At 44.3% G+C, this 21,711-nt stretch overlaps 1 protein-coding gene across 1 annotated transcript; it reads left to right on the plus strand.

Annotated features, from left to right (window-relative positions):
• The first annotated feature begins 390 nt into the window (after window positions 1-390).
• LOC135209935 (ionotropic receptor 93a-like) lies at window positions 391-21,564 on the plus strand. Its single transcript, XM_064242667.1, has 13 exons — window positions 391-525; window positions 2,156-2,518; window positions 5,714-5,859; window positions 6,044-6,137; window positions 6,242-6,248; window positions 6,400-6,533; window positions 6,730-6,868; window positions 8,405-8,562; window positions 17,115-17,266; window positions 18,228-18,537; window positions 19,511-19,669; window positions 19,940-20,083; window positions 20,915-21,564. The coding sequence occupies exons 2-13, from the start codon at window positions 2,159-2,161 to the stop codon at window positions 21,086-21,088; spliced, it is 1,977 nt and encodes a 658-aa protein (XP_064098737.1). The 5' UTR covers window positions 391-525; window positions 2,156-2,158; the 3' UTR covers window positions 21,089-21,564.
• The last annotated feature ends 147 nt before the right edge of the window (window positions 21,565-21,711 follow it).

Raw genomic sequence — 21,711 nt, forward strand, 5'->3', positions numbered from 1 at the left:
ACAAACCCTGGAAATTATTTGGACTGAGATAACATCCTTTTTCTATATTATGTATAATAAATTCGTGATAATATGTAGTATGATGTTTTGCTTGGTAAAGCCTGCCTTGTCATGGGAGAAATCAGTAAAACTAGAGATGATTTATGAGCGCTGTGCATCATTTAGAGCTGTTTATTTTCAGCACTTTGCACGCACTTGCGTATATTTTTCTATTTATTTATTTATCTCGCGACCCACACTTTGAAAAATGCTGCTCTAGATTATACGTTTCACTACAATATTATTCCTTTATCTTTACCCAACGACTTGAATGCCACGCTTTCTCGTATTACGTCATCAATACCGACGTAACTAGCCGTGTACTATAAAAATGGGGGTTTCGGCCGCGTATCTTGCATTCCTCGTCGGAGCTGCATCCACGCTGGTAAAACAGATAAGTCGTAGGCCTAATGGTCTCCAGCACTTTGGTATTCAGTCTGCAATATCGTGTAGCTACTACTGGAAATTGTATGGTCAAAATTAGGTGTAGGTATTTGCTCGGCATTAAACTGGTTTTCATTAGGACGAGCCAAACAAGTGCTTTAGTCAACGGTCAAGCAGCTGTCTCACATCCGTGGACACTGCAGTAGATGCAACCAGTCAAGACCAACCATAAGGGATTTTAAAATTGTAAATTCTTGTTCAAAAATGTCTGATTTAAGGATTTTAGAATCTATCTATATTCACAAACTTCAGTCACAACCCAAACAAGATTGGTCTTCCTTTCCGTTATCTGTAATCTACTGATTTTCTATCCGCTCTCGGTTTTCAGAAAAATGTTGACTATAGCGCTTGTTTGGCTGCTCCTCATAAGGCTCTGATTTCCTGCGATTCAATCTCTAGGTAGAAACTATTTGAAAACTGGTTTCAAGCGTTCAAATGGGGATATGTAAGAACTGAGGTAGGCTAGACGGACACCAACCATTAAACTCTCTCTCAACCGTAGGCTTGACAGGCACACATCAACTCTCACTCAACCGTAGGCCTAAGGCTAGACGCACATTGTACGATTAAACATACACATTCTCTCAACCGTAGGTCTGAGAGCATAAAAACTAAAATAAGTCAGTGAGATACATTATTATTATTATTATTCATAAGATAAACCCTATTTTCAAATATGGAACAAGCCTACCACAGGGGCAATTGACTTTAAATTCAAGCTTCCAAAAAATTTAGCGTTCATTCGAAAGAAATAACAGAAGGCAAAGAAGAAAATACAGAAAGATGAGATTACAGAAAGAGGAGATCAGTTATTGGACAGCCAGATAAATAATGTTGGTAAATACAGTTACAGTTACAGAATGTAACCACAATCAATTACAGCAGGAAGCGCTTAATTAAATTAACAAAAGCGCATCGCAGTTCCGCTCGGCTTCGTCTCCCCCCTACGGCAACAACAAACACTAATTAATCTCTGAGACTGTAACGTCCGGTCCCGTTCCATTCACATCAAAAGATCAAATTCATCGAATTACGAGTAACTCCATCCGTCATTAGCGATACAATCGCAGTTTTTTGTCGCTAAAGCATAAAGGGGATCGCTAGACAAAAGAGAGGGAGAGAGAGCGCGCTCTCTACAGCGCCGGAATTTGGGATATAAATAGCATCGTATCGTAATTGCGTTAGAAGGTATTAAATATTACCATTTTTTTTAAATAGTACATAATGAGGCATTGACATTGAAGCATTTTCTAACTTCGAATTATGCCAGTCTCACCTGTTGAGTCTAACGTTTTAGTCTAATCACACTGGAAACCGATAGTCCGCTGTCAAATTCTCACATTTTATCGACTTGACTTCATTCAAAAAATATCATGTTCATCCCATAACTGACTTAAAATGGCTGAAACTTAGAAAAAAACAGAAAAGCAAGTCAAATGGAATATTAATTGAAAGGCAAACTGATTTAAACAACTGGAGCAGTTTAAAGCTATGGTGTCCTATCAGTTAGCCTGGACGCTGCGAAAAGCAATTACGTTTAAAAGGGCTTTTCATATAAAACTCACTTTAATGAGTCATATGCGTGAGAGAAATATCACAACACCAAGACCTAAACAAAAAGCGGGTTGCTTAAATGATAATAATAATAATAATGATAAACTAAAAATTGCAGAAAATGATTTGCATCTCGACACTGACCTGGATCTCGCTTCTTGGAAACTTCGTCTCTGCCGAAGCCGGTTCGCGTGTCCTTGGATCTTCGAGGTCACCCCGCCGAGTAACGACGTCGGAATATGAGAAACTTGGAAACAAAAGTGAAGCCGAAGGAAGCCAGCGAATACCTGACGGAGTCCAAAGTTATGAAAACTTCCTACGTTACCGGATGCAAGAGGATGAAATGAAGGCGCTCGGGGAAGTCTTGATAGCCATAACCACCAAGCAACTCGAACGGTGTTCTCTGGTGGTGGCGTTCGATTCGGCTTATGTAGAGACTAATGTTATTCGGAGATTAATTACGCTTCCATACATTAAACAGGTGAGAGTTCTGACATTCTAATAGTGTTTATATTATTTTATCACTGGTTTATTCTTAAATAACCATACCCAAATTCTTAATATTCATGTTTCTTTTAGAAATGGATAATACGACCTGCACCACAGGACGAAAAACTCCTTTCTAAATGTATACTATTTTTCTTTGCGATGTAGTTTGGCGAGCAATAAATGATAATACAGTTCATCATAGAAGAGCAGAGTTTTGATAAGTCTTCATTATGACAAGTACGTGTATATTCAAGCTTATGTGCTAATGCCACCCTACGAACTTTACATGAGATGGTCATAGGGTGACCGTACGTGTCCCTCTTTTTGACTCTTTATCCCCCAAAAAATTGCTGTCTTGGGGGGACGCCCTAATGTCCCCCTTTCAGCCTTTTTTTTTATTATTTAATTACTACAATTGTCCTTAAAAATTAGAGACTAATTTTTGTTTAAAATGTCAGCAATGAATAACGTCTTAATAAAAACAATGTCATTGATAAACCTAATTCATCATTACCTGTGATTGAATATACTTAGTAAAGATAAATCAAGCCAAAAATACGCCAAAGAATGTGAAAAAAAAATTTTTCTTTTTAAATAATATCTGTAATCTTCCTTTAATTTAAAGAATAATTTTCTGTTTAAAATGTCAGCAATAATCTGAATAAAAACACTAATTGATAGACCTTAAAATGTCAGCGATAATATCTGAATAAAAACACTGATTAATAGACCTTCTCATTTATCATCACCTGTAATTGAATATACTTATGAATTAAACTTCTGAATTTATAACGACTCATCATAAGTGGAAGTGCGCATGGGCTTACTATATACTTTTGTCCCCCTTTCACAAGTCAAATAAATGGTCACCCTGAGATGGACAGCCGACAGACCTAACACTGCTGGTCCGCCATTATCAAACTACCACTTTCGTCAATTAATTTACGTTACTTCTACATGTAATCTATCGAGTATTATGTAAAAAAAAAAATATTAATTCCGGCACCACCAAGCTGAAAGGGGGGTATGGAAAATCCTTTCATAGATCACCTGAAGAAAAGCGACCCCAACACACGCTGGGGTCGCTTTTCTTCAGGTGGAAAATATTGGGGTCGCTTTTCTTAAGGTGAGGAATTAACAGGGGTTACAGTAAGACTGTGGCAGAACGGCGCTTCGCGCCTTGTCCGCATATTTAAAGATTCTTGGCAAGCTCGGTATGTTCTGGCAGGAGGTAATGTTGCGCTGCACACGCAGGGGTTACAGTAGGTTTGATTATTTTTGTACTGAAATTGCAAGACAATACGCTTTTAATTAACTTGATTGTTTGTCTAAATTTGTGTTTTTAACAAATGTTTAATAAAGTAGTTTTAAATGAATATATATCTATATTTTTTTCTCATTTTTTCTATAATATTATGAGCTAAAGTGGGTCACCTGAAGATTGGAGGCATCAACAAGCAGGGGTCGTTTATCTTCAGGTGGAAAATATTGGGGTCGATTTTCTTCAGGAGAGGTATTAGGGGTCGCTAATGTTCAGGTGATCCCATTTCATTTAAAAGTGAACGCATAAATGTTTTCATTTTGTAAAGATGTAGCCCTATACGCTGGTGTTAATTTATGCACAATGATTTCCTGTCTAGACAACACTGCTTGAAAAATGATTTTTATCTGAAAGCTATGGTAACCAAATCCTATATCAGATCGGAGAGCGTTTATTTATGATTAATGAGAAATGGCCGTTAGCATTTTTCCCTGCACGAATGATTATATTGCAGTCACTCACTGAATTATTAATGAGGTCGGGTGAAAGCCGTTTGATCTTAGACTGAGGAATTATCCATTTGTTGAACATTTTATTTACTGAATGTGGCAAGTACTTTCTGATATATTAGTTGACATGACAGCTATTAGGTTACATAGAAGTCATACATACAAATAATGGTCGAAGGTTTACCAAAATATGAGACTAACCATTCTACTTTAGGAATACCTCACCTGTCTGGAATGAATTACGTGGTTGTTAATATTATAATTTTTTTTTAATATTAGCAATGAGAGCCATTGTATAAGATGTTTTTCTGAGAAGCCACCTGCTATTACGAAACAGTCGTTCTAGGGAGCCATCCATATCTCACTAGAGGAAAACAATTATCTGGGAGCCACGTATAACTGAACACTTTCTATGGAGCCACATCCCTTAAGGAAAAACTGTTTTGTTGGGGAGCCATCAGGGAAAATTTTAACTGGGACTCTTCCCACTATGCGGGAAAAACAGACACACAGTACTAGGGAGCTTCGTAAGTATTAAGCTTCTTTATGTCGCGTCCGTAAATCTTGCAAGTTCTTTATAGAGAGACGGAAGGGAATTTACAACATCCAATTAAGAAAGGGAATGGTACCATCTTTAAATAACCTTTTCACTTGGCGTAACAAGTAATCTGAAGTAATTTGACAGAAGGAAAAAGCGAAAGGAAATCATTTCGATTGAAAGTTTTCTAATTAAAGATGATGAGGGAGAGAAAGTTATTAGACTAATGAAAAAGAGAGAAGTGATTAACCGAGTCTAAAAGATTGAAAACAAAGATGAACTTGCCCAAAAAAATGAAGAGACGCTGCTGACGACAGGGACTTAATTTCTAAATCAGAGACAAAAAATAGTTTTTTCTTCTTCGTTACTAACAAATGTCAGGGAATTCATTAAGTGGATTCGATTCCATTTATATGCAAATAAAGCTCGTTATCCCGATTTATTATTCATGAAGTTATATCTTGATGAGAACGATTTTTTTGATAATCGTATAGCCTAATTTGACTCCTGTAAAGTGTGAGAGTGAATTTGAGATATATATATATATATATATATATATATATATATATATTATATATATATATATATATATATATAATTAGAGAGAGAGAGAGAGAGAGAGAGAGAGAGAGAGAGAGAGAGAGAGAGAGAGAGAGAGAGAGAGAATTCTCACCCATAGAGAATTATGATAAGTAGACCTACCATAACTGGGATTCGAACCCAGGCCTTTCGGGGTTGATAAATACTATGTGGGAATGATACATACATACGTGTATAATATAATTTTGCATTCATCCAAATTTTTAAGGTGAGGTTGCTAGACCTATATCCTTATCCACTCTTCCTCACTAAATTAGTCTCCATCTTTCTCGATTGAAGGTCCTGCATGTGACGTCATCGAAGGACCTCTCCTCCCTCATCTGGGAATCCTCAGACTGTCGAGGATACTTCATCCTGATGCAGGAACCTGGACCCCTTTTCAATTTCCTGGAGACCGGGGAAGAACCTTGGGACTATGAGGGCAAGTAAGTGACATCCGGCTTTGCCCAAGGCTGGCTAAATCCAAGTAGTGCTAGGACATCTTAAAAGCTTTTATACATTAGGACCACTTTTTGTGCTAAACTTTTTGTACATTTATACATATGCATTTCTATCTGGTTACCTCTCTTTAGGGAGAGTGACATGTATATATTTCACGTATCTCTCCAGATACATATTTGTTGGACTTACGAAGGCTCAGTTAGAGAGGGTCACCTCCTCTCCCAGAGGCAAGAAGACTCAACACATCATAGGCCTAATTAAGGTAATTTTAAAAAGGGACACTTTTATATATTTAATCAACATCGTGTGATCTCCAGAACAGCAAAGGGAATTAAAAGATAATTCTATATATTTTCTTACTATTAGTACTACAGTTGATGAGACTATAGTAGTCAGTTCGTGAAAATACCAATATATATACTTCCTTGATTTACCTTCTTCCAACTAAGGGGGTTGTAAATACGTCCATAACATCACTGCAATGTAATTCTTGTTTTAATTCAATACAGGGATCCAGTCCTGAGTGGCTAATATACAGGAATCAGCTGTACTGGGGAAACGGGGTCGTACTGGCCAACAGGTGGCGGTCCATCGGTTCACTTCGAACGCAGAGATCTTCCCTGACAAGATTTCAAATTTAAAAGGAGCTACCATATCGGTGACTAATATCTGAGCATTGTTTAATGTTTATCATGGATCACAATCAACTTTTATTCAAACTTTAATGATATGATAAGTAAATCGGTTAGCAGTAAAAATAAAATTAATTTCTCGGGATGCGTGTTCCCACTACACTGAACATTTTTATCAACCGTGATATAACAAATATACCAATAAGTATGTTCTTTTTGCAGCTAATTACCTTTGGATTTGCCCCCCATGTTCTGTACGGGCGTGGCACAGGAGGGCAGCACGCTGGGCGGGATATGCAGGTGGCGTTTGCCTTATCCAGGGTCCTCAATTTCACTCTGAAGTTACTTGAGCCGCCTCGTGGTAAGGCCCGCTTTTGAAGTACAGTTATACACAATGTAGGCCTACAATGACCATCAGTGCTCTTACAGTCTTCCTGTGCTCCTCTTACCGTCTGTTAATTCTTTCAGATGTCCTTTGGAAGTTTGATTTGAATTTCAAGTCAGTGGCCCCTGTGGGTTTATTCCAAATAATAATAATAATAATAATAATAATAATAATAATAATAATATACCTCATTCTGCTCGGTTATTCTTGGGCAAAATTGACACAGCAGATGTGACTAACAATTTTTAAGTTACTTTCGACATAATCTGTAGTGGTACTTTCCTTCACGAAGGATGTATGGATAAATTTAAATATATCATCATCTTTTGTAAAAGCTTTAACAATATTATGATTCAAAATTCGCTTAATTCACCAAGAATATTTCTCGTAAATAGATTTTTCGCGTGAGTAATTATAAGAATTAAAGTAATATTCCTCGGTAAAACTAAGTACGGTACTGAATTACTGCAACAGTGTTCTACAGAACTTCCTAAAAGGTTACTAACCGTATGTAGCCTGCTTACAAACTAGTGTTCGTGTTAACCATAACAAACCAATACTTTTTTTTTCATCTGTCCATCCGCCTGTGGTGTTTTCGTATGGTAACACTGCGTCCCAGGCTTTAAATAGTTACGCTATGAGTAAGTTTTAGGTAAATAAAAGGATATCTGGGTGTACATTTGCAATTGAAAAGTTTTAATAATTTACTGTATTCGAATTACACGGTTAATATTCAAAATAAGACATTATTATAATTGTTGAATGTAAGCTGAATGTCACTATCTAAAGCCCGGGACGCAGTGTTACCATACGCAAACACCACAGGCGGGAGGACAGATGGAAAAAAAAAAAAGAGTATAGTTACAAAGCACTTCACAATGTGTCACACGATTGAACAAAGTGAAACAACCAATTCCTTTCAATTGTAATAAACCCTCGTAAGCCGTACCTGTTAACAGGCTCATAATATATTTGCTATCTATAATTTATGTAATTCATGACATTCCCTCGTCTATCGTTAACTCCACTAAATAGAATTATTCTCCTTTCTCCAGCAATATAAAAATGCGTTCTTCATGTTTGTCCTGAATGGTTAAGGAAACAAGCCACTGTATAAACAAAAACTTTAAGTAAATAAATATCAAGACAGGAGTTCTAGAAATTCATTAAGGTCCTGTTCAGCTCAAAAGGGCATTAGTGAAAGTCGAGTTTTATTTATTTTTTTTACTGAAATTTGTTTTTACAGTTTCTTCTTTTATAACCATTTTTACTATTATTTTTCAGAAGGTGAACTCTATTCATATGGAACAAGCCCACCAAAGGAGCCTTTGACTTTAAATTCAAAAAGCTTCCAAGGAATATTATGATGTTCATTCGAAAGAAGCAATAGAAGGTAAATTGAAATACAGGAAGGGGAGATCAGTTATTTCCATTTCCCTCAATCTCCTATCCCCAAATGTCCTCCGCACATTCTCCCCGAAAAGTAGGCCTACTTCTAAACCTCTTTTACAGGAGAACTCTGGGGATCGAAACTCGAGAACGGAACTTGGACGGGCCTAGTGGCAGCTCTCGAGAGGAACGTAGGACACATAGGAATGGCCAACATCTTCCTCAGCAACAACAACGACAGAACGGACGTCCAAGGCTTTACGAGGTCATACGATGCAGACGTGAGTCGCGTAGATACGATATAATATACCAGTGAAGTCCCGCTTCTGAAATCAGGTCCGATGTCGAGTTAGGTCGGTTTTCTCCGGGAAGATCGTACGATTCTACGCGGTAGGAAGTCACTGCGGTATTTAGTTTTTTTTTTTTTTTTAATAAGCTACTACAAGCTTCACTCTATCAATTTTCTAGTTTTAATGTTCCGTGAATAAACGTTAAAAAAAACGAATGGAAAGCACTAAAACAAGCGTGGAAGAGTTTAAAAAAAGCTAGACAATCATTTGGACACTGTGAATGCACAGTAAAACCTACTCCAAGAGATAAGTGTGCACTCGATGTCTCCTCGAATGAACTAATAAGTCTTCGAGATATCCAAATCCTTGTAACTCCTTGTAACGCTGGATTAAAATTCAACGACAGTGTGGATTTTAAACTAAATACTAAAGAGTCTGTTACAAGGGCAGCTGACAGAACGATTATTAATTAACTATAAACGGATAACCAATTATCAATTATGCGATTGGAAACCAATAAATCAGAGTTATAGGAACTAATCGATTGGAAACCAATAAATCAGAGTTATCGGAACTAATAAGTAGATTAGAATGCTGGTAAAACAGGATTTTTTCTATTATAACAAAAAACGAGATAGAAAAATCTATTGCTTGCATTGAGAATGCAAGTGTGCATTCAAACCAAATATGACAATTTGTCGAAAATTGCATTTTTTTTTTTTTCCTAACTATACAAAAACCTGAGGTCCTTTAACAATAGGAAGTAGCTAGCGGCAGCTGGAACGGTCGTAAGCTTCGAACAAGGGGAGAACGGTAGTTAACTGCTTGTCCGATCGTCGCGCGCCGCGCGACTGGGAGGTAAACAAATCACTTTTGCTTTTGGCCCATGCAAAATACGCAGAGTGAGGGGTGGCATGAGGAGGGACTATATGTTAAAGGACCTCAGGTTTGTATAGTTAGGAAAATGCAATTTTCGACAAAAATTGTCATTTGTTCCGATACGTAATACAACCCTCGGTCCTTTAACAATAGGAAGACTCACTTCTTGGTGGGAGGAATCTGAGTCTTTTTGATGAACAGACTGGTGTTCGTCCATCCCTGGAATGCCTCCCTGGTCGTAAGAGCGAGGGAGGGATCCAAGCCTCTGTCCGATTGATCGGGGTGTGCACCGCAGGATCAATGGTCAGACCTCTGGGCCTAGTACTAAGAGAGAGGCAAGCGTATCTCTTCGTACCAGCATTGTAAGAACTTTTTCTTTACATGAGCAAATGAAATGTAAAGTAATGGGTTTGTCTCATGTTGGCATCCACTTTCTCCCCCCCCCCTTGTTGGAGAAAGTGGTGGATATTTACTCCTATCTCTAGTTAAAGAGATAGGATGGAGCTCTGTTGAATAGCTTACCTGCATCTGACTCCCTTCCAGCAAGGTAACGACCGTATCCCTCTGCCCACAGGTAGAGGTAGAAAAAGATGGTGAAGAGAAGCCAGTCACTCTCTCATTCACGCATTCATTCTCCCAGTCATACCAGGAATCGATGCTGTTCTGCCTGCTCGGGTGCTGGGTAAGCTTACACAACGTGTTGAGCAGCCACCACAGGTCCCAAGAAAAAGTATCCAAGGACTTGTGGGCAATATCCCGAAGTAGAAGGACGTGAAGGTGGTCTGGTTGGCCCAGGACACCTGCCTTCAGGACCTGCGCCACGGAGAAGTTTCTTACGGAACGCTAAGGAGGGGTCCGATACCTCTGACTTCGTGGGCTCTCGGACGGAGCGTACGGATGTCGTCGCTACCATCAGCTTCGTACGCTCTCCCTGATCACCTCACGCAGCCAGAAAAGAAAGCGTGTTCTTGGAGACTTCTTTCTTGGTGACCCCAGTGCTAACGAAGAGGCGTCGACACTCAGGCCTGAGATGTAGATTTCTCTTCAGATAGCGCCGTAGCGCCCTCACAGGACAAAGCAGCATCTCATCCGCATCGTTATCGTGAAGTGAGGCCAGAGGGAGGGGATCGTGAAAGACTCGAACCTGTCGTCAGGGATCGACGGATTCTGAGTCTTAGCTACGAAGTTCGGGACGAAATCGAGCGTCACAGATCCCCAGCCTCTGGTATGTTTAACATCATAAGAAAGGCATGTAATTCCCCTACTCTCTTCGCCGATGCCAGGCCAGCAAGAAGAGGGTCTTGAGGGTCAGATCCCTGTCTGACGACTTCTCGGAGTGGGCTCGAAGGGTCTTCGAGTCAAACTCCTAAGTACGAGAGTCACATCCCACGCAGGGGGCCTGAGTTCCCTGGGTGGGCAAGACCTTTCGAAGCTCCTCATTAGCAAGGATATCTCGAACGAATTCGAGATGTCCAGTCCCCTCAGTTTTAGGAGAGAGCAGGGGCGGCTCTATATCCCTTAACTGTGGGTACTGAGAGGAGCTTCTCTCGGCGAAGAAACACGAGGATCCGCTACCTGCTGAAGAGTGGCTCTGAGAGGAGACAGACCCTGGTCTACGACACCAACCACAGAAAGACGGCCCCACTTCCCCTGGTACACAGCTGCAGAGGGACTGTCGGACGTGTCCAGCCATTCTCTGTTTGCTGCGCTACGAGAAAAGCCTCTCGTTCGCAAGAGATGGTGGATAACAGCCAGCCGTGAAGTTGAAGGGACTGGACTGCTTGGTGGTACCGTTCTACGTGTGGCTGGGCTAGAAGGTTGTGCAAGTGGGGTAGCTCTCTCTGTGCGTCCGCAAGAAGAGCCAGCAGGTCCGGATACCAAACGGCTTGTGGTCGTTGGGAGCCACCAGGATCATTCTGAGATTGGGAGTGACCAGCGCTCGACTGATCACTTTCCGAATCAGACAGAAGGGAGGAAAGGCGTAAGCGAAGAGGTTGTCCCAGGGGTGTTGGAGAGCGTCCTCTGCAGCTGCCCATGGGTCCGGCACAGCTGAAAAGAAAACCTGAAGTTTTCTGTTGTGCCGGGTGGCGAACAGGTCTACGACCGGTCAACCCCCCACAGGTTGAAGAGCCTTTCCGCCACATCTTGGTGTAGAGACCATTCGGTCCCATCACCTGATCCCGACGGCTGAGCTTGTCTGCTACTACATTCCTCCCTTGCCTGGAATTGTAGCGTGCTGACAGCTCTATCGAGTGAGCCGTGGCCCACTCGTGCACCTGCACCGTCAACTGATGGAGCGGAAGAGACACTAGCCCCCCTGCTTGTTTGACATATGCCACTACTGTGGTGTTGTCGCACATCAAACACCACTGAGTGTCCCACCAAGCGGTCCCGAAACTCTTGGAGACGTTGAACGCCGCCTTGAGTTCCAGGACATTGATGTGAAGGTGCTTCTCGTGATGGTCCCACACACCTGCAGTCAGCAACTCCTCCAGGTGTGCGTCCCACCCTCGGTCGATGCGTCTGAGAACAGAAGCATCTCCGGGGGGGGAGTGCGTATGGGCACTCCTCTTAAGAGGTTCTTGTCGTCGAGCCACCAGGCTAGGTCCTGCCTCACCTTGTCCGTGATAGCCACGGGAAAGTAGGGAGGATCCTTGGCCTGAGACCAACTCTCCCTTAGCCTCCACTGGAGAGACCGTAGGTGAAGACGCCCGTGATGACTAACTTTCTCGAGTGACGACAGATGGCCGATCACGACTTGCCATTGCTGTGCTGTGTTCCTGCCGAGACAGGAACCGGCCGGCTGCCTCCCTGGAATTTGCTGATACGCAAGTCTGCGGGAAAGACTTGCCCTGCTACCGTGTCCTATCAGCATACCCAGGTACTTCATCTTCTGCTTGGGTTCGAGGTCGGACTTCTCGTAGTTTATCACGATCCCCAGATCGTGACAAAACTTGAGGAGTCGATCTCTGTCCTGTAGCAACTGCGAGCGGGAGCTCGCCAGGACTAGCCAATCGTCGAGATACCTCAGAAGACGTATCCCGTTCGAATGGGCCCAAGCCGACACCAGCGTGAACACTCGCGTGAACACCTGTGGGCGGTTGAGAGACCGAAACAAAGTGCCCTGAATTGGTACACCGTCCCGTCGAAGATGAAAAGCGGAGGTACTTTCTGGAGGACTGATGGATGGGTATTTGAAAATACGCGTCCTTCAGTCCACTGAAAGCATGAAATCGTTCCCCCTGATCGAGTCGAGCACTGAGCGTGCCGACTCCCATCGTGAACCGCGTCGTGCGAACGAAGCGGTTCAGGGGAGAGAGGTCTATCACCGGACGCCAGCCCCCCGATGCCTTCTCCACTAGGAAGAGGCGGCTGTAAAACAGCCCGGTGACTGGTCCTCCACGGATTTCTACAGCTCGTTTCGCCAGCATGGTCTTGATCTCCTGTCGAAGAGCGTTGTCCTTTGCTGATCCCCGGACATAGGTCTGTAGCTGGACCGGTTTGGAAATGAGGGGGGGCCGAGACTCGAAGGGTAGTAGATATCCCTCCCGAAGGACGTCTACTATCCAGTTTTCTCGGCGCCGGAGCGCTGCCAAGTCGCCCCCCCAATGGCTCGCTAGCACCCCCCCACTTCTGGCAGCAGGTGAGGGGGAACGCCGTCCCTAGCGTTTCCCTCCTCGTTTCGACTTCTTTCCCGCACCTCCTCGGGGAAAGGAGGGCTGGGAGGAGGGCTGGTTGCGGCCTCCTTTAGCAGAAGTTGAAACAACTGGAGTCTTCACACGGGGTTTGGACGGTGCAACCGTCTTCGCCGCCGTGGAAGCGCTAGCCAAGCTCTTTGGTTTGGCCGCAGTTACTCGAGATTGCCCAGAAAGCAAACCTTCGAGACTGCCTGGTGGACTAAGCGGTCACTCTCGTCAGTGCGCAGCCGTTCCACCGCAGCGTCCACCATCTCTCCCGGAAAGAGAGCTGGGGAACTCCTAAGAGGTCCATTTCGTAACCCGAGTGCCGCCTCACGCCCGGCCCCCATTGGTCACTCGGGTAAGGACTGCGTCCCTACGTCGAAGAACCAAGTTGGCCCACAGGTTAGCAGTCTGATGGGCGAGGTAAGAGATTGCTCTTCCTCCAGACTGGCACAGTCTCCTGAAAGAAGCGTCGTCTTCGAGAGCAGAACTCCCAGAGCCGGCCGCTACTTTGGATATTGTGAGGGACCACAAATCCAACCAGGAAAAACTGCCTGGAATGCTGCCATAGCGGTAGATTCCAGGGCAAGTGCCTCCTGCTGCGAGAACCATAGGTTCTCCGACAGGAGCTGCTGCAGGGGACACACCTGGAGTCAGCCTCGCTAACTCCGGGTTAACCTGTTTCGGCAGTATCAGGTCTTCCGATGGCACATAGAATCGCCTCTGCCGCTGTAGAGGAGGAGGAAGCAGCTTAGAGGACCGTCCGGATTTAGCGAGTCCTCCCGTCCTGAGACGAGATTCTCCACCTGATCCAGGACCGAGTCCGCAAGCTCTGATCGTGCAACCCCATCATCATTTTGGGCTCCCTCTTGGGACCCCAAAAATGACTCGAGCCGGGACGTGGGCTCTGCTGGTGGTAGCGGCGATCCTTCCGCGAGGTCATTATGCAGACGATCAGGGCTTAATGACCTCCGCAAAGTTCCTCTGTATCTCGGGAGTTTACAGAGCCCTAGGGCGTCTTGTGGAGTAGGACCGTCCAGTCCCCCCCCTCCAGCAAGAGCCATATCGCCTCGATACTTCCTCCTTCAGAAGGAGGAACAGCGACAGACCCCTGACGGTCGCCTCCAACTACTTGCGCGTACGTCCTGGTCGGTCCTAAGACCGTGCCTGAGCCGTTACGGCGTCATAGCTGGGTCACGAGCGGCGCACCTCTCGTGATCGCTCCTCGGTACCTCGCTCCTCCCGGTATAGCCCGAGGAGGTTGAAGGTACGGGAGAGGCAGACCTGACGCTCCCCCCTCGCTCGCTGGCAGGAACCCAGCGTGCGTGGAGGGCTGCTGCTGATCGTCAATCCCCGCGGTGACGTCGAGCAGTAGGCCTAGCGTCGCCGCTCGCCTGGGGCGATTGGCTCGGCTGAGAACGTCGAGACCGATCTCTAGCGTCAGGCGAGCTGCCGCTGGAGTCACCAGTCTCCGGCCCTGGTCCCCCATCGGAGCGGCGGACGGTGACCTGCTAGGCCCCTAAATTTCGCGTCGAGACCGGTCCAGCTGTCCCTCTCGGCGCGTCAAACCGCTGGTACCAGCCATGGCTGGTAAAAACACCGGCGGCCCCGTGGGGACTCCTTCCTCGCCTCAACCCGTGGCCGGTCAGCGACCGTCACGTCAGCCCGAGCAGCCAGTTGATCGCTGCGAGAGCGTCCACTGGCCTGGCGAGAGTCGTGTACACGACTCTCGCCAGTCTTCTGCTCCGCGCCGCTGTCTTGACGGCGAGCGAACTCGGACGTCAAAACTTTGGCTGGACGGTCCTCTTTGGAAGAGCGTCCACTCGGTGCTTCTCGCGAACGAGAAGCGGCCGAGACGGAACCTGGTTTAGCGGCAGAACCACTAGCACCAGGTGAGGACGCACCAGCCGAGGCTGGTGCACCTCTGGTCCCCGTCGACTTCTTCTTTGCAGAAGAAGCGACGGGCCCCGTTCCCGAAGGGAACAGGAGGACCAGCAGAAGATGCTCCCCAGCTCGCCTGTGCGAGCCGGGCCCTTAGAAGATCCCGAAGGAGTCTTCTTAGGGGGGGAGGAGGCACCCTTCTTCTTCTTCGGCTGTTTAGCCTTAGAAGTCGAAGTGGGAGAGAGGCAGCAGACGACGAAGAAGACGATGAAGACGACGACGACACCTTCTTCCTCTTCCTCTTCTTCTTCGCCAGGCTCCGCAGAACAGACGTCAGGTCTTCCATCCAGGAGGGAGCCGGGGGCAGTTGCCGAGAAGCAACAGGGCCCGACTGCACCTTGTCCGGAAAGACCTGAGACTGTGACAGCAACACCAGCAGCAGAAGGAACAACAGGAACAGGTCCGGGAACAGCAGGAACGGCAGGAACATCTGAAAGGGAATGTGCAGGCCTATCTGAAAGGGAAAGAGTGGCTGGAACGGCAACAGGTACGGCAGGCACGGCAGGTACCACGGGAGAGCCAGGCGTCCTGTCGACAGTCACCGTCATCCGTGGCACTGGCGGCAGGTCCAGGGGGTACTCCTTTGGCAGCGGAAGTCCGGGGTCGGCAAAGGAAAAAAATCCAGGTGGTGGGGTTGGCACCGTCCTCTTTGGCACGGCAGCAATGGGGGGGTTTTTGTATCGCCACCGTGGTGTCCCCCCACCGACATTATATGGGGCGTATATACCAGATGTGGTGGCATCTCATACGCTGGTGTCGTTATTGTGGTAGTAGTGGTGGTCACCGCACCATGAGTGACCACCGCCGACCCCGCCAACCGCTGAAGCAACCCTGGATGCTGGGCACTCCCTGCAGTCCCAGCGACTCCCACACCTGTCCCAAGTCGTCCTTCGCTGATGGCACACCTGCGGAAGCAATAGTCGGGTTAGTTGGAGGGGGGGGGGGGGGGGGCCCCCCCCCCCCCCCCCCCCTTCCTCGCGCCTGGGGGGCGAAAAACACCCCCCCCCAGAGCGGACGGAAGACCCCGAGTACAGCTGTACGTCCGGGTAGCGGGCGCCCTCATCCACACTCGACGGATCGAGAGAGGAAAAGGACTCCGCTACCCCCCCGCAGGGGAAGGCGCGAAACGTGGGGGCTGGCCGGGAGGCAGGAAAGAGGACGAAGTGTCCGTCACCAAAGGAGTCACTGGACTTTCCGATGACTTCTTGGCCGGCCTAAGTCTCTTCCTGCCCTCGTACAGCACCCCACTACGCCTCGGACCAATTCATACATGTAACACAAGGTTCGTTGCGGGAGCACTCTCGCCCCCGGCAACGAGTACAAACGTGGGGGTCCACGTCAACGAATGACCTGAACCCTCCACATCTATGCCCTCCAGCCCGGGACACACTCTACGGGCGACTGGAGGGCGCGGTGATATTTCCATTTCTTCCAATCACTCATTGCAAGAATCAATAGAATTGTCAAAAGTACTTACAATCACTCCTGATTTATACAGAAAGAGAAAACAAATACTTCAAACTCAAAGCGAACGACAAGGTGGCAGAGCGATGGCGAACACGTCCTTCCCACACACGGCCGAAAGCAAAAGTGATTTGTTTACCTCCCAGTCGCGCGGCGCGCGACGATCGGACAAGCAGTTAACTACCGTTCTCCCCTTGTTCGAAGCTTACGACCGTTCCAGCTGCCGCTAGCTACTTCCTATTGTTAAAGGACCGAGGGTTTGTATTACGTATCGGAACAACTTATCTATACACGGAAGTTTAGTCCATCAAAATTCTAGACACTATTGTTTGTTTGTTTGCATGGAACCAGTGGTTATTCAGCAACGGGACCAACGGCTTTACGTGACTTCCGAACCACGTCGAGAGTGAACCATAAACTATTGTATGTAACTGTATCTAACAGCAAAGCTTTTCTAAGCAATAGTTTTTTAAATTATAAAGTAGACTGTTGCATAGAGCTTCTTAAATGAACGTTCCAGGGATTTTTAAAAGTTATTTTCACTCGTGGAACATTAGCACGACTCTTCTCACGTTGCAGGTAAGTTGTTTCATGGCGAGAACCGACCCACCGCAGCCCCACTGGCAATCTTTAGCTCTACCATTCCTAGAAGAGACTTGGCTGGCCACATTTTTCGGGCTCCTGTTGTTCTGCGTTCTCCTCTACTTCACTGGAAGGCTATCGGCAATATTGTGAGTCACAATAAGTTCCTGTAAGTATACCTTGCAGTCAGTGACTTCTGGAAATAAGTCTGAAAGGCTGGTTTGTGAAAAATGCCAGCTTCTGTAAGGAATGAGGTTACCAACGCCTTACCTTGACAAGTTCCATTTCGAGGTTTGAGCATTTGATTTAAATTTTTTATTGCTTAATATCCATCGTAATTCCTTCGTTCTGGTCTTTCCTTGTATTGAATAATGTGCAGACCAGTTTTAACTATTTTTTCACCATCTTAAATACCTTTTGAATTATTAGGCTTCTCATTAATGTATAAAACTATCTAATTATTTTTTTATTATGAACCGTATAATACAGTTGTTGAAATAAATGTAATCCATTATAAGACAAAAGCCAATTTAAAAAAGAACTAGGCTCTCCTATTCTGCATAGCTACGATACTGATGAGAAAACACTAAAACTTATAAGGGCCCGCCAGAGAGGGAATGATCCCGTTGGAGGGCTGAACATAAAACCAAACAAGGTGTTCTGGCCTTTCCTTGTATTGAATAATGTGCAAACCAGTTTTATCTTTATTTTTTCTCCATCTTAATTACCTTTTGAATTATTAGGCTTCTTAGTAATGTATTATGTTATATTGTTGTTTCAATATTCTACTATGAACCGTATAACACAGTTCTTGAAATAAATGTAATCCATCATAAGACTATCGGAGTGTAATTAACAGCGAACCATCGGTGGGGAATATCATGTATAGTTTAAGAGAGACTGTTTGTCGTGTATGTAGACCAAAAATGAAAACGGTAATCATTTGCAAGTTTTCGTTAACGGCATTTACCTGTAAATTCTAGTCCTTTTGGTACTAAGTCATCACATTCGCAAGGATGGAGTCAAATCAGCACAGAGATCCTTTAATCTACGTCGAAGATTCTGATGTAAACAGCACTTTTCATCAGTGCAAAATTCGTCTCTTTACAGCGGGAAAGAACGAGGCACCTTCCAGAGCCTAATTTCATCCAGTCTCTACACCTGGGGCATCCACTTCCGCGTGTCCCTAGACCAAGTTCCAGAGATGGCGCCCACACGAATTATGGCTGTGTTTCTCGGGATCTACGCCATGATATTGACTACCGCCTACTGCAGTAACCTCACTGCCTTCCTCACTATAGCCAGGCCTCCCAGAAGCATCGAAACCATAAAGCAACTGCATGGTTCAGGGCAGGAGATTCTTGGTATGGGATATTTCTTCAGGACGTCACTGTCCTCCTCTGGTAATGTTTACATAAAGGTACGGAGAGAACACTGATATAGATTAGCTGGAATATAAACACATTGTGCCGGGATCACAAGTTAAAAACAAAACAACTCTAAAGCCACACTTGTACTCACCACATACTTGACACACTCAGGGCGAGGAACTGTGATGTCCGCTAGATACGGCCGTCGTAACACAATACACAAACAAACAAGGACTGCAACTATACAACTACTCATCAACAGTACAACAAAAGACCACTGCACAATCACTAACAACATAAAAAACCACAACACAGCCAATACAACCGCCTACAACAAGGAACCACAAAAACTCACCACCAGCACTCAACTCATCCACAACACGACAGAACTCGCAACCCTCCAACACACAAGCGCAACTTTAGCAACACAGGCACAACTCCTCTAAGCATATAACATCAACAATAACTCAACAACAATTCTAAAACACAGTATAACTGACCATCAATGCCTTCAGTACTGACTCCACTGACTACCTTTACTGAATACTGTAACTGACTGACTGTCACGGAAACCACACCAGCAGACAACCCAGAACTCACCAACAAGCAATTCAATCGCTAACCATCTCTCTCTCTCTCTCTCTCTCTCTCTCTCTCTCTCTCTCTCTCTCTCTCTCTCTCTCTCTCTCTCTCTCTCTCTCGGAAAACCTCAAACACAAACTACACGATCTTAACAGTGACACCAACCACGAAACTTACTCTCGCCCTCTCTCTCACATGCAACAAACAGATCGTTCCTCCATAACATATATGTTATATAGTCTATTCCCGTCCGTGTAAGTTATAACACACAATTCATTAATATTCAGTGTATGAACACAACGAAATAATAAATCAAATATAATTTCGTATAATGTAAGACTTCAGTTCGGTCGTGAAACTAGGTTTAGTTCAGATACAGAGATAGTAACGTCTCTGATACGCCAATGAGCACAATATTTTTAATTCCTATTCCCATTCCAGAATCTTGCAGAACGTTACCACGCACTCTCTGATTTCGACGAAGCCTTAAGCCTACTGAAGGGAGGTAGGGGCGTCTTTCTAGAAAGCAGGAAATATCTGGAGTATCTCATCAGCACCAAATTTACCGTCCACGGCGTTCCGCAAATGAGGATTATGAAGGTATGTAATACAATATGAGCGAGAGAAAATATTGAATATATTCGTGTTTCTAACTTTAAGTGATGTGTAAACCTTAATGTTCAGTGCTTATATGAATGGCAGTCATGCAAATATCCTTGATTCACGTAGTAACCAGATTACTTGTCATTTCGTAGTTTTATTACCATAGAAATGGGAGATATTGCATTCACTTGCTGCGCTGTTAGAATGAGTAACGTATTAAATTGTTACCCAAAATCCTCCTTTATACCAATACCTCTGTCTCTACAGGAATGTTATGCGCCATATAGCATTGCTATAGCCACCCAGAAGCACTTTCCCATGAAAAAGAGTTTCGACAGAGCCATTGGATGGATCTCTGAGAGTGGCCTTGTTCGACGATGGTTCCTGGACGTGCTCAGCCTAACAATCCAGGTACTTATTTAATTTCTAACCAGTGAGAGGTAGAAGGGAATGTAGTGTTAGGTAAGTCGTCTAGTGTTATGGTAATATGAACGTTTCAAATGCAAGATGTGTAAAAGTGTTTGGCTTTTAAAAAATTGTTACATTCCTTGCTGTATGGTAAAAAAAGATTGCAAAAACAGTAAAAGAAAAACAATTATCGGTACCATCTCAGATTTAGACCATAACCATTTCTCTTAATTTTTATGTCTCGTTTGACTCTATAAGCATTGTTACTGATTTTAATTAGAATTATTTTCAAAACATCACTTCCCCAGCACAATCTGTTATTCCCATGGGTAACTCATATGTATCCATTTATCAGCTCCGATGTTGCATCCAAATTGTCTTTACCTGATGGTAGTGATTATTAAAATACAACTTCATGATGGTATTGATTGTCAAAATACGACATCGATGTCATCGCCAGAAGATAAATCAATAGCCTCACATTTCCCTGATTAGAAGTATCAGTATTCTCAAGCACATATAGGGATATTAGCCTTACATGTCATAACCAAAGCCCTCTGATGGTAGAAGATAAAATTGTCCCTGTGCTCATAACCGAAATAAAAGGCTATGGATAGGTTTAGCTGGTGCTAACTATAAAAAGCGACATTTCCAATGAAAATGAAAAAGAGATTCGTACGCAGTGCCAACGGAACGCTAGAACAACGTAACATTATAGAATTAGGCCAATATCAAAATAACAAGGATCATAAATTTCATCAAGCCATTTATCCAAAGACAAGCATTTATCACTGTTTCTCTTAGCCAATCACTAAAGTAGGCCTACCTTTGCAGGTAGATGCAGGAGCAAAAGAAATGGAAACTGCGGCAGAAAATGGGGACCTAAATGCAAAGGGAGTAATTCCTCTGGGCATCGACCACATGCAAGGACTGTTCTACATACTGATCTTTAGCCTCACTCTCTCGACGCTCGTCTTTGCTGTAGAAATCTCTTGTTGTAAGGGGTGACAAAGTCTGGTGCTGGTGACAGTATAGAGCAACGGAACTCTCCGAGTTCTGTAGGAAAGGTCTTTGGAGCAACACTGTGTCACAAGTCATGACCTACCTGCAATATAATTTATCGGAACAAAAGCATTTGTTCCTATAATATCTTACCTAATTTCGTGTATATCAAGAAAAAACAATTACCGAGCAACATTCGAACTTTCATTAACCCCTGAATGTATATTTGCAAGGTACTATCAATCGGTACGAAATTTTAATGTTAAAAGCCAACGCCGGAACTAAGGGAAGGTATGAGAAGAAACTTTGTGTAATAACGCCATAAAGACAGTGCTTATTATCAGAGATAGATGGTATGAAAAGATTAAATATGGGAAATACCAAATGACTAAGACGTCGTAGAGACGCAAATGAAAAATATGGCGAATTCTATCCAGCCCACAATGTCAGGAATTTATTGGGTTTCATACAGAAGCCTTGTCAGGAAGATAAAGACGAATAAATAGTTAACACCTTACTTTTATAGATCTGTGTAGAGAGTAAATTAAGAACTGGAAGGAATTTATCAAAAGGAAATGTGCCATAGAGAAAACGAGCGCAAATAAACACAAAACAAGGGTGAAATAGAA

The sequence above is a fragment of the Macrobrachium nipponense genome, chromosome 39, assembly GCF_015104395.2.
Source record: "Macrobrachium nipponense isolate FS-2020 chromosome 39, ASM1510439v2, whole genome shotgun sequence".
NCBI classification, from domain to species: Eukaryota; Metazoa; Arthropoda; class Malacostraca; order Decapoda; family Palaemonidae; genus Macrobrachium; species Macrobrachium nipponense.